At 37.8% G+C, this 13,994-nt stretch overlaps 1 protein-coding gene across 1 annotated transcript; it reads right to left on the bottom strand.

Moving 5' to 3' along the window:
• Positions 1-11,917: 11,917 nt before the first annotated feature.
• On the bottom strand, positions 11,918-13,080 carry ERF1 (ethylene response factor 1). The gene has a single exon (XM_086561883.1). It carries the CDS (start codon positions 12,843-12,845, stop codon positions 12,174-12,176), a length of 672 nt encoding a protein of 223 aa, XP_086418009.1. The 5' UTR covers positions 12,846-13,080; the 3' UTR covers positions 11,918-12,173.
• Positions 13,081-13,994: the final 914 nt, after the last annotated feature.

The following is a 13,994-nucleotide window of genomic DNA, read 5'->3' as shown; positions in this document are numbered from 1 at the left end:
ACTGTGTTCATTTAATGAACACACCCGATAAGCAAACATGCAAATCGGGTCAGCATTATAAAAATGCTGGTGTGAGTAGCTTTAAAATACAACATATAATTATACATATATATACACAATCCATAAGGCCGTTAGTTCCTCCACCGAGGCGCCTTAACTTCTAGCAACTAATACAACATCCTTAAGTACAATAATTAAGGCAGGTAGTTCCTCCACTGAGGCGCCTTAACTTCCCACTAACCACACAACAAACTATACTCATAATAAATAAGGCATGTAGTTCCTCTATCGAGGCGCCTTAGGTTCGAACTAAACAAATAACCAACCAAGCATATTATATACGTACCGCATTTCATGCTCAATTACAGAGTGGGTCGTCTCTGCACGAGTACTTAGTTTGACCCACCCTTTTGCCAAATCATATACAATCATCTATCTAAAGATATATCATTAACCAACATATTATCATAATTATATTAATTAAGGCTTTCTTTGTGTGTCCCTAAAATTCACGTCGTATCTATGTCTTACCTAGTTTTCTTGGCTACCACAATCGCTTCCCAACGCCGAACATGTACATCAACATGCCTCCCCTTACATAATGAATCACTCCGTGCGTAACTACCCTGAGCGGGATGCCGCACACCAGGTAACCCTCACACGAAAGCCATTATGTAAGTACTACCACTATTCGGCATAAAATATCGCGCGTCTCGTTCTAATTTTGCGAACGGAATAATCAAGCCACCATTCGGCTACGATTGCCCAACAAATGAGTCAATCAACATCTTATATATACACCCTATATAAGGGCCAATCAAATTGCACACGCCCACACAAGGCAAATCACATGAGTTGTGGTAGCTAGGTTCTAGGATTTTCGTTACGTAATTTATTCAGGTGTCATACATTTATGACTCATAATAATTCCACTATATCACGTGCAGGTCAAATACCTTATTGCACTAAGCCACACTCCCGTGGGAAATATCCACAAATACTCTACTAGCATCTCACAGATAAAATAATGGAGGGTTTATACATTTATTTCTCCACAACTATTGCATTTAATATATATATCCCAACATATTATATAATGTCACAATTGCTTCAAACGTATCGCATACATTTTTATAGCGTTTTAGGAATATTATGTCTCCTAAAGTTTCTATCTCGTTACGTGTCAAAATATACACAATATCAACGTCAAATCATTCTTAGATAATGACAACCAAATTTATATAAGCTTCCACAGCATTTTAGCATTTGATTTGTCCATACAATTTACAACATAAAACGTAGTACAATTAAACAGTCTACAGTTCCACAATCAAATCCCCAAAAATCTAAAGTCCATGAATCTAAGTCCGTATGTAGTTTAATACTCATAAAAACATATATATCTAATTCTTATTATCATAATTCTCTTCTTGTTACATGCCAATATTTATATGCTTTACACACTATTTACGTCAAATCTTAATTAGATAATGACAAACAAGGTTATACAATTTTCGACAATATTTTATTATTACAATTGTCCATAAAATCAAATATGTGAAAAACTAGAAAAAAAAAAAAGTTAACATTCCAACGGTCAAAGTCAACGGTCAATGGTCAAAGTCAAAGTCAACACGTCATTGTCAAAGTCAAACACATCATTGTCAAAGTCAAACTGTCGTTTCCATGTTCAACAAATTCAGGGTCATAGCCATGCTTCATGGCTAAGGTCAATGTGCATGGCTCATGACTAAGGTAATGGTTCGGACCCAACTGCCAAGCCCAAACCTTAGAACCCGAAAGTCTAAACATTTAAAGACCCAATTAGATCTATTTTAAGATATGGACCGGCCCCAAAACTAACTTGAAACTGGTCCAAAGAAAAGCAATTAGTTTTAGTCCAAACAACTTAACCTAAACTGGGCCCAAACTAAACCAAAACTGGTCCACAACTTAATCTGGAACTGGCCCAACACACTACTAGGTTTCGGCCCAAAACAAAACAAAGAGAACTGGCCCAAAACTTAACTTGGTTCGGCCCAAAGAAAACCAATTAGTTTTAGCCCAAACAACTTAACCTAAACTAGGGCCCAAACTAAACCAAATAAACCGGCCCATCTAATAAAACTAAAGGCTTTAGCCCAAAGCCCAAGCCCAGCCGGTCAACAGTTCTTCTTCCTCACCAGCTACAGCAACCTCCTCCACCACCAGCCACCAAATCGCGCCGGCCACCAACTCTCCTCTTCATCAAGTCGGTTTTGACCCAAATAAAAACCTAATAACTTTAACAAAAGCAAAAACCACCCATCATTCAATATATTTTTTTCTCAAAACTAAATCTCGAATTTGCGCCACCCTTAATGCTCCTATCCGAGCTTTGACAGCCCTCATTCGACATCCCCACACACTACAATCAACTATAAACTAGTCTAGGTAAAAGCCCCACACTCCAATTAAACCCAAAAACAACCTAACCACCGGCGCCATTAACACAGTTATTCAAAGCTTCCATCCGCCCAGTAAACTAACAAGCCCAAATTGATATCCCAACCACCGTATTCCATCCAACAACCACTATTATATCCGACTAACACCATATATTTAACCCAATACAAGTTTAAAAAGGTAACATAAACGATCTCTCTGTCTTGCGCCGCCATTAACGCTCCTCGAAGCTTCGACAATTCAACTACCAATCCGAAATTTACTAACTCAACAACACAGTATGACATCTTTAAACCATGTACACGACCAATGTTTGTTTGGGCCTGCGCCGCCATTAACGGGCCCAAATCAAACTTTCGACAGTTCAACATCAAATTTCCAGAGCTTCAACCGAGTTTCAAGAGGCAGTTTAACCAATTTTAACAACAACAAGACGAATGATAATAACAGAAAAATGAACGAAAACTTTAAACAGTAAAATTATACGTGAAATAAAAAAACTAATCTACTCACATTAATCCCAAGCTCCACGAATCCTCCTAGTCCGAATCGTTGCGCTCCACCTTCCAGGAAATGAGTTTCTATCTCTGCCACCATTTTTATTATTTTTTTATTCTCCAAGAACCCTATTCATCTAGAACAATGTGATTATATACTTGGGTTTGAAACCCAAACCCAACACAGACTCGGGCCCAGAAACCAGGCCCACATATACCAAATCTAATCCAATCAAATATTAAATAAATAATTAAATTAATAAATAAATAAATAAATAAATACGTATTTTAAATACGGGAGTTACAGCGCCAATGTCATTGCCAAGAACAATTACTTCAAATTAATGTTCTTAGTTCACACAATTCATGATGAAGATATGAATAAAGGATGAAGAAGATCGATATGTTTATTGATAGATGATAAAGTTTGTTACAATTTCTCTCTGGTTCACTCTTTCTCTCTCCTATTTTCTAGTTTTTTTTGTAATATGAATTGAATGAATCTTTTTCTTCTCTATCCAGTCTTTATATAGTCCTATCAACTAGCTTTGACCCAATCCAATGTTGACATCTGTCCCTTGTCTTTCTTTCTCATTTCCCGCATTCTACCTGCAACACCATTCAAACACCCACGAGATTTACCGAGATATTGGCCTTTATGTTAATATCCAATATTTAAATGAACATATTTATAGGTACGATATTTGCCCACTATAATAACTTTTACAGAGATACAACCTTGTAAAGAGATAAGAGTGATCTAGTAAGGTGAGAGACTGAAAGGAGAGATTGTAATATTCCTTCCCACTTTATATAAAGACGAGCTCTTGTGGAAGTAGGCATCATTGGCCGAACCATGGTATATCTTTGTGTTGTGGTATGCGTTCAATTCTACTTTACATTATTATCTGTTGTTAATAGCTGTTTAGCGAGTTGGGCATGTTAGTATAGGTTGTAGTTGATATTTAGAATTTGTCTGGAGTTGAATTGTGTTCAAATATAAGTTATATGTGTAGTAGGGGAATCGATTGGTATTAGTATAAACCCCAACAAGTAGTATAGGAGCCTTGGTTAAATTAGCATAGGGTGTTATCCAAATCTTAGTTGGAAGGCGTTTGACAAAATTCCTGAGAGAAGATTTGAGTTTAAATAACTTGTAGAGATGGACAATTCCGTGAACACTCGCATGACGAGTCTAAATAGGAAGAACTACACCATTTGGAAAGTCAAGATGGAAGACTTGCTTTATTGCAAGGACTTGGCACAACCCATTGAGAATGGAGGAGAAAAATTGGAAACGGTCGATGCAGCTGAGTGGAGCAAGCTTGACAAAAAAGCGATTAGTGGATTGACGACAGTGTATTTCACCATGTATCCCAAGAGACAACAACTTTTGGCTTGTGGAAGAAACTCGAAGACCTTTATGAGAGAAAGTCGGGCGGAAACAAAGTGCTAGTTGTTAAGAAGTTTGCCAACACGAAGTACCAAGAAGGTTATTCAATGTCTGAGCATCTTAACGAAGTGCAGAATACCATCAATCAGATGCATTTGATGAAGATTAATTTGGGAGACGAAGTTGAGGCTTTGTTTCTATTAGGCTTTCTACCCGAAAGTTGGGAGACATTAGCAGTTTCTCTACACGGAGCAGCCAAAGATGGAATTGTTACCATGGAGATGGCTACCGTGTCTTTGTTGAATGAGGAGACTAGAAGGAGTTCAAAAGGCAGCTCCTCTCACTCAGAGATCCTTTTCACAGAGAAACGGGGGAGAAGTAAAAGCAGAAAACCATCTCGTTCTAGAGGTGATAACATAAGTAAATCTAGGGGTGAAGCTAGAACTCCTAAAGCAGAGAGGCAATGCTACTATTGTGCCACCAAGGGTCACTTCAGATATGAGTGCAAAACACTAAAGAGGGATGAGAAGAATAACTATGTACATTAAGACATGGTGCAGAGGAACGGAAACATAGGCAGAGATACTGCCACACTAGTCGACGACCTAGTGGGAATTGTGTCGATCGAGGCGTGGTGTGTCTTTGTCTTAGTACCTCATGTCGATACGAGAGTGGGTGATAGATCTGAGGGGAGCATCCTATCATGTCATACCGCACAGGGGATTCTTCACTACCTACAGCTGTGGTGAATATGGTGAAGTGAGGATGGGTAACAGTGGCGTATCAAAGATTATAGGCATTGGAGATGTTCATGTAGAAACCAATGTCAGCTATACCTTGACACTCAAGGATGTAAGATATGTCAATGACATACAGTTAAACCTAATTTCGGCTGGGAAATTAGATGACAATGGTTTTGTAAACTCGTTTGGTAACGAGGTATGGAAATTGAGCAGATGTTCCATTGTAGCAGCCAAGGGAAGAAAACTTGCTCTCTTTACAAAACACAGGCTAGTTTGTGTAAAGCAGAAGTGAATGCGGCAGAAAAAGAAGCTTCCTCCAAACTGTGGAACAAGAGACTGTGTTATATGGGCATAAAAGGGATGGAAGTTCTTGTTAAGCAAAAGGCCTTGCCAGACATTAAAGGTACATATTTAAATACATGTACTCACTATTTGGTAGGAAAGCAACATAGGGTGTCTTTCCAAAGATTCCTATCTTACAGAAAGGACAATGTCCTTAAACTAGTACACACTGATTTATGTGGTCCTATGAGAGTAAAGTCCCACCAGAGAGCTTTGTACTTCTTGACATTCATTGATGATACGTCAAGAAAGATATGGGCATATAGTCTGAATACTAAGGATGAAGTACTTGGCGTGTTTGAGAAATTCCACAGCATGGTGAAAAGAGAGACTGGGAAGTTGTTGAAGTGTATTCGCTCAGATAATGGGGGTGAGTACATTGGGCCGTTTAAAGAGTATTGCCAGAGTCATGGGATTTGTCATGAGCAGACCGTTCCCAAGACACCACAATAGAATGGAATAGCAGAGAGAATGAACCGTACTATTGTAGAGAAGATGAGATGTATGATGTCTCACCTAAGCTACCTAGAACCTACTGGGTAGAAGCAATGCATACAGCCGTGCATGTGATCAACATATCACCGTCAAAGCCTCTGAATAGTGATTATCCAAAGAGAGTATGGTCAGGCAGAGATGTTAATTATGGATACTTGAGGGTATTTGGGTGCAGGGCATTTGTGCATATTCTGAAGGATGAGAGATCCAAATTTGATGACAAAGCCAAGCAGTGCATCTTTCTGGGTTATGGAGATGAAAAGTTTGGTTACAAACTCTATGATCCGATTAACAAGAAGGTAATCCGAAGTCGAGATGTTGTGTTCCTGGAAAACCAAACCATAGCAGACTTTGAGGAGGGTGAGAAGCTACAGGCTTTCACCAATGATCTTATTGATTCAGAACCAGAAGTTTCTACTGTGGAACGTGTAAAAGGCATTGAGAATGCAGAGAACCATGAGTTTGAAGCTCATGATAAGAATCATATTGCTCATGATGGGATAGAACCTATTTGTATAGAAGATGCAGATGAGATGCATGAACCACCACCAGAGCAAGCAGAAGTGCATCCTCCTGAGGCACTAGCAGTTAGGGCAAGGAGGTTAAACAAAGAGAGACTAGCTTCAACCAGGTATCCACCACATACGTACGTGCTACTATCGGATGGTGGAGAACCTATGTACTATCAAGAGGCACTTGAAGGTACAGACAAAGAAAAGTGGTTGAAGTCCATGCATGACGAGATGGATTCTTTGTATAAGAATCACACTTATGAGTTAGTTGAGAAACCACAAGGGCAAAAAATTCTCAAGAATAAGTGGATATACAAAGTCAAGCATGAGGAGAACAATTCTCACCCAAGACACAAAGCTCGCTTTATTGTGAAGGGATTCAGTCAAAGAAAAGGGATTGACTTTGATGAGATTTTCTCTCCTGTAGTGAAGATGACTTCTATCCCGGTGGTATTGGGTATGATCGCAAGTATGAACCTAGAGGTTAAGCAGCTAGATGTTAAGACAGATTTTCTTCATGGAGACCTTGAAGAAGATGTCTACATGGACCAACCAAAGGGGTTTGAGGTCAAAGGCAAGGAGCACATAGTATGCAAGCTGATAAAGAGCTTGTATGGGTTGAAGAAAGCATCAAGACAGTGATACATAAAGTTTGATTCCTTTATGGTGAAGCAAGGATACAAGAAGTCTCCTTCCTATCATTGTGTGTTTGTTCAGAGATTTCCAGACAGGGATTTCATTGTGCTATTGCGCTATGTGGATGATATGTTGATAGTTGGCCCAAACATCAACAAGATATCCAAGTTGAAGAAAGACTTGAGTAAGTCCTTTGAGATGAAAGATTTGGGTCAAGCAAAGCAAATACTTGGGATGCGGATCACTCGTGATAAAAAGAGTGAGAAATTGTGGTTTTCTCAAGAAAGCTACATTGAGAAGGTGTTGAAGAGATTCAACATGGATCAAGTGAAGCCAGTCAGTTGTCCATTTGGTGGCTAGTTCCATGACCAAAGAGATGTGTCCAAAGGGTGAGCATGAGCAGAGTCAGATGGAAAAGATTTCTTATGCATCTGCAGTGGGCAATTTGATGTATGTCATGGTGTGTATAAGACCGGATATTGCTTTCGCCGTGGGCGTTGTAAGCCGTTTTTTGTCAAATTTGGGAAAAGAGCATTGGGAAGGTGTTAAGTGGATATTGAGATATCTCAAAGGCACTTCCAAATCGTGTTTGTGCTTTGATGGAAGTAAGCCCTTACTTGAAGGCTACACTGATGCAGACATGGCAGGTGATGTTGACTCGATGAAGTCCACCTCCGATTATCTTGTTACTTTTGTAGGGGGAGCAGTTTCTTGGCAATCAAAGTTGCAAAAGTGTGTTGCCCTCTCCACTGACGTAGTTTCCAAGTATATTGCGACCAATCGAAAGTTGCAAAAGAGTTGCTATGGATGAAGAGGTTCTTCGACGAACTAGGGCTAAAGCAGAAACAGTTTATAGTTTTATGTGATAGTCAGAGCGCCATCTATTTGAGCAAGAATCTGAGTTTTTATTCTAGATCCAAGCACATACACGTGCGTTATCATTGGATTAGAGAAATACTTGAAGACAAGCATTTGTGTATCGAGAAGATCCATACCGACAAGAACGGGTCGGATATGATGACCAAAGTCTTACCGAAAGGTAAGTTTGATGTTTGTTGTGCTATTGCCGGAATGACATCACACTCCTCCTGTTGATTTGGAAATTGCATGGAGGAAGCCCCCCTCACTATTCGAGAGGGGGAGATTGTTGGAGTTATCCTTCACATGAGGAGGAACTGAAGTTCGGCCTGCATGAAAGAATCTTTGGCGCATCCCCGCGATCGGTTTGGTCTTACAGACGAGCGCATGCGCCCATGCCTTGCATGCCTTGCTCGACATCCAGCAGCACGCCATGCGCTCAGATTTGCCTTGTTAGGAGCCCAACCTGTGCTCGTGCCTTGATGGACTTCCAGTAGAGTGAGCGCACCCTACGCTCGACTTGGTCTTGCTCGAGGCGCACCCCGCGCCCAAGTCTATTTTCAGAAGTTTGTGGACCGCGATTTTGTAATAAGAGTTAGAGTTTTTGGCAAAACCTAACATCCTAGAAAACACACGAAAGGTAGTACAAAAGTCAGAGAAAACCCAATCTTGAAAGCTATCAAGATTAAGAGATAACCTTTATAGAGATACAATCTTGTAAAGAAATAAGAGTGATCTAGTAAGGTGAGAGACTGAAAAGAGAGACTGTAATATTTCTTCCCACTTTATATAAAAACGAGCTCTTGTGGAACTAGACACCATTGGCCGAACCACGGTATATTTTTGTGTTGTGGTATGCGTTTAATTCTGCTTTACATTATTATCTGTTGTTAATAGTTGTTTAGCGATTTGGACATGTTAGTATAAGTTGTAGTTGATATTTAGAATTTATTTAGAATTGAATTGTGTTCAAATATAAATTATTTGTGTAGTGGGGGAATCGATTGGTATTAGTATAAACCCCAACAATTAGCTCATTTTATGAGTTTGGTATGCTATCATAAGTATTCCACCAATATCCTGATCGAATCCAACGTTGAAAGCTGCTTTACCATCCATGTATGGCGACTAAACTTTAGTTTTTGAATAGCTGACCCATGACCACATCTCTGATTGGGGGGCGGATCTAATCATTTGTTTATAAAATAAAAGGAAAAGAGGTAAAAGAAGAGTACCAATTAAAATTTAAAACAAGGAGGGGGGGTGTTTATATTTGAATGAGATAAGAGATAAAAATTCCTTTTCCAAGAATTAAGCTGGTGTTAGGGTCTTCTATATGTGCATCTAGGCCATAAGCAGATGCCCTTATCACAAATTGAGTGTCTACACCACAAATTCTGTCAAACTTTGAAGTGCATTTTTTTTTGGTAACTAAACTTTGAAGTGCATTAAACTATCAATAATGTGAAGAAAGGGAAATTCAAATTATTGAATCATAATAATATTTATTTAATTATTTTTATGTAGTCAATTCACTCAATTGTTTAGGTGAATTGAATTTATTTAAATATTGCCCTTGAGCTTTTCATGGACCCTTTTGTTTTTTATTCGCTAATCGCTTTTCATGGACCCTAGAATCTGTTTTTCAGAGCTAAAACACATAAAAACAATCAAATATAGTTGGTATAATGAACTTGCGCCGACAATATTCAGCATATTGAATATTCGATCTGCATAGCTTCATTGATGCACTTATGCACCACGGCCACCACCTTCGCGCATCAATGCACTTTGACATTTTTCACGACAGTCAATGAACTGTCAAGTAATTAGACGACACCTTTAACAAATCATAATATGTCCAAAGGGTTTGTTGGAGGTCAGAAGGAAACCTCCCCGCGAGGGTAAAGTCCAATTTTCAGATTGTGATTGTTTCCATTTTACTTGGTGCAAAATAAGCAAGGTACAATCACATTATTTCATTTTCATTACTTTACAATTTTTTTGGCACTGTTTATACAGTGTATAATTTGATTTTTTCACTTTGATATTTTTTCTCAATCTCAGGCAATGTTTTTTTTTTTTTTTTTCGATAAAACTCAATCTCAGGCAATTGAGTGTTGATGTGGCTGTCGGAGTTAGAACACGTGTCAGTCACCATCTTACGTGGCAAAAAAACCGTAAAACTAGAAACAGAAGAAAAAAAAAAATCCTACACGAGAAACACGAAACACGTGATTCTCAGAAACTCAAAATTTATCAATGAACTCATTATATAAACCGTAATAGCAGATGAGAGCTTCGGATTAGCAGATGAGAGCTTAACCCTGGAAATCAACAGAACCATTACCAAGTACAACAAAATAGAAACAAAACAAGAAGCACAAAAAAAAAATGCAGATAATGAAGGTAACAGACAGATACTACTCCTTTGATTTTTCTCTACAACTCTCCATGCCATACAGCGGCAGCGTCTCATTAAATTTTCAATTTTCTCACTAATTTATAATCAAAAAATCCAAATTGAACTCAAATCTCTTCAAATTTCACAAATCCAATGATCACCCAATCTTAAAAACAATCTATTCATTCTAACAAATCCAATTTTTCATTAAAATCCAAAAAAAAAATCAATTGAGTTTCGCAAAATTAAGACCCAACACCTATACTAAACATAAACTAAGAATACCCAATTGAAATTAATTGATCATAAACAAAGCATACCCAAATCTCCAAATCCAATTTCTTATTTTAGTGACTAATGATTGTGTAATGTAATTAGTGACTACTGAAAAAGATTAATTTATATAGGCACACACACAGAGAAAGGTATATGATTAGGGGGGAAAGTTAAAAGAAGTTGTTTTTGGATCTAACATGAAATTCTCAGTTTTATTTTTATTTTTTTTCAGTTCTGAGTTCGTGGAAAGCTTAAAATGAGGTTCTGAATAATGTACCCGCTAGATTTATGCAACAATATGAGTTTATTCTTGATTTGTGCAACAAACTAACTCTTCTTTTTATACAATAGCTTATAGTTCAATTGGTTGTGTATTCCTCACCTCGTGGGAGAGGTTGCAAATTTGAATTCCACTAAATGTTGGTTGAGATTTTTTTCTTGTGTAATTATGTAATGGGCATTTGGACCAGGTGAGCCTTCGAGTTAGAGACAGGGTGTTGCTACGATAGATGGACCGATAAGCGAAAGTAAGTCTTCATAGATAAATTGGAGGCGATTGGGTCTATTCAAAATGGCGCATCGGGGAGAGCTTTTCGGGTTAGGTTCCATTCGGGGTTGGTGAGCTTTCGGGATAAGTTCCCTTCCGGGTTGGTGAGCTTTCGGGATAAGTTCCCTTCGAGCAATATAAGTTTTTGGATTAGGGTCCTTCAATGTAATTAGTGTGGGTCTAAAAAAAAAAAAAAAAAAAATTCAATATAGTTTTTGCTTATGTGTCCTAGTTTAACATTTTTCTTTTGCCACATGATACATTGACTGACACGTGCTATTACTCCGGCAACCACGTCAGCATCCAATTGTCTGAGATTAAGAAAAAGTATCAGAGTGAGAAAAAATCAAATTGTACACTGCATAGCAGTGCCAAAAAAATTATAAAGTAATGAAAACGAGGCCTATTAAGTGTTTCCATTTTGTATAGTATTATTATGCTCTTACTCTTTTGATCTTTACTAACTACTAAGGAAATTCAAGTAGATCATTGTCAAATGTCACGCCGGGCCTATCTTTAATTAGGTATTTAGGTGTACAAACAAATTGGACTTGCAAGGAAGTCGTCTCTTTTAATCCACGATAATCAATTGAACGAAGCGCGAACAGATCACTGATATTAGGTACTAAAAAATCTTCAGATTATTGTACATTTTCAATTTATTTAGATTATGTATTTTATATAGGACTTGAATTGATGAAAAAAAGTAGCAATGCAGATTCAGCAGCATGCGGCAAAGAATGTGTATACCTTGTAGAGCAACACACTGTTGTTAAATAGACATTATTCAATTCATATGGCTCCAACTTTACAAGAAAAACCAACAATACGATGTAAGAATATAAAATGGATCCTACCAACGTACTGCATCCCTCCCATCTGAATGACAAAAATTACACTTGGACAGGACAACTAATATACAAAGGAAAAAAGAAAAAAGAAAAAAAAAAAAGGGGGAAAACCAAGAGCAGATGGACAGAACAACATACAAAATTGAAATAAGACATTAGTGAGAGTACTTCGATTCACCAAGTACTAGCCATGGGACTGTAAGACTCAGACGAACTCAAGAGTTGCTCTAAGAAGTCTGCACCTAAATCCTCCAATTCCACCACATTTTCTACTCTCTCAATTTTACAGCTGGCTTTCTTGTTTGTCGATTTTCTCCTCATGGAGTGTCTCTTCTTCAAAGCAATTACAGGTGAACATCCATCCTCAAATCCACATTTCATGTCTCTAAGGGACTCTCGGACGCGCTCCACTGGAAAATTCAGCACTGCCATTGACCCCCTCATTGAAAAAGCAGCTTGATCATAAGCTAAAGCAGCGGCTTCTGCACTATCGAATGTGCCTAACCAAACGCGTATTCCATGTCTAGTTGAGTCTCTTATTTCAGCCGCGAATTTTCCCCATGGACGCCTTCGCACGCCTCTATATGCCCTCTCTTTTACCTCCTCTTTCTTTCTTGAACTAACTTCTTCATCCTTAACTTGATTGGAAACAAGTGTGTCCGGAGATTCTTTTGCACCCTCAGCAAGAACATCAAATAAAAACATTTCTTCGGAGTCATTCTCATTGAATGGTAAGGACTTTTCATTGAAAACAAGGCCATCCCAAGAGAAGGATTCTGAGGAACCCATCGACGAAGAGTCTGGTGACATATCGAAACTTCTTGATCGAAGAAAATAAGTCTCCATCTATGAATTGGAATTGTTGTTTGCCTTGAATGGAATTGTATTAAAATTGGGATACTTTTGTTTAGCAAATTTTTTTCCTTAGGTGTCTATGTTGCTTTGACAAATTTGAAGCAATAGCCTTTATATAAGCAAATGAGAGGGAGGATTTTAAGGGTAAAAAATACCAAAGTGAAGCATAAAGAAATGAGACTATGAGAGTGGAATATTGGCAAAGGAGGATGTTTCAGCACTGTTTTTAGTACTCTGTGGTCCTACGCCTAGTACATATTATTGATATTTGGGTAATTTATTTGCACGTGGGTCAATTTGACTCATGGCGGCCTGGTCAAGGTACTGGTGACGTCCTCTTTTGTACGTTGCTAATGTGGCATATGGATTGATTTGGCAGTTGAATGGGATTTGGAATGGCCAGGAAGGGTGTTAAACTGTTGTGGATAATTGTATCTAGAAGGCTGACCTCCCCCTGGTTTAGTTTGGCCCGGCTCCAATTGCTTGTAGGTTTTGACACTGATGTTTATGGGTAAAATGCATGAACGCACATTCTACATTTCTTTTTGTAAGTACATTACATCAAGCCCAACATATCGATTTCTTTTTTTAAGTACATTACATCAAGGCCAACATATCCAATTCGGTGAATATTTTGGTGTACCCAAAACCAACATATATTAGAAATATCAGATATATCTATTTTTTTGTGACTATTCCAAACTATCTAAAATATAAAAAATATCGGTAAAAAAATATCATAAAATATTGTAAAATATCAGATATTTACATTAAAAAATGGTAAAAAATCAAACGATATATATCATAAATATCACATATATCGATTATATCGGCGATATAAAGTTTTATATCATAAATTCTGATATATATCGGAAAAAAAAGATTCAATATTCGGTGGATATATATCGGATAGATTGATATCGGTATACCAAAAAAACGATATATATATCGGTGATATATCGAATATATCGGTAATATTTTAGGCCTTGCATTACATACTACATTACATGGTTACCAAAAAAAAAACATTACATAATATTAGTTATGGTTAGTTTGAGATCATAATAAAATTTAAATTGCATCTCATGATTCAAATTATTGACTGAAAAATGCTCATCAAAATGATCGGCGCGCATGACA

The sequence above is a fragment of the Coptis chinensis genome, chromosome 5 (genome assembly GCF_015680905.1).
Source record: "Coptis chinensis isolate HL-2020 chromosome 5, ASM1568090v1, whole genome shotgun sequence".
Classification (NCBI taxonomy): Eukaryota; Viridiplantae; Streptophyta; class Magnoliopsida; order Ranunculales; family Ranunculaceae; genus Coptis; species Coptis chinensis.
Note: the sequence above shows the minus strand (reverse complement) of the source record. Positions and strands in the feature narration are given on the sequence as shown.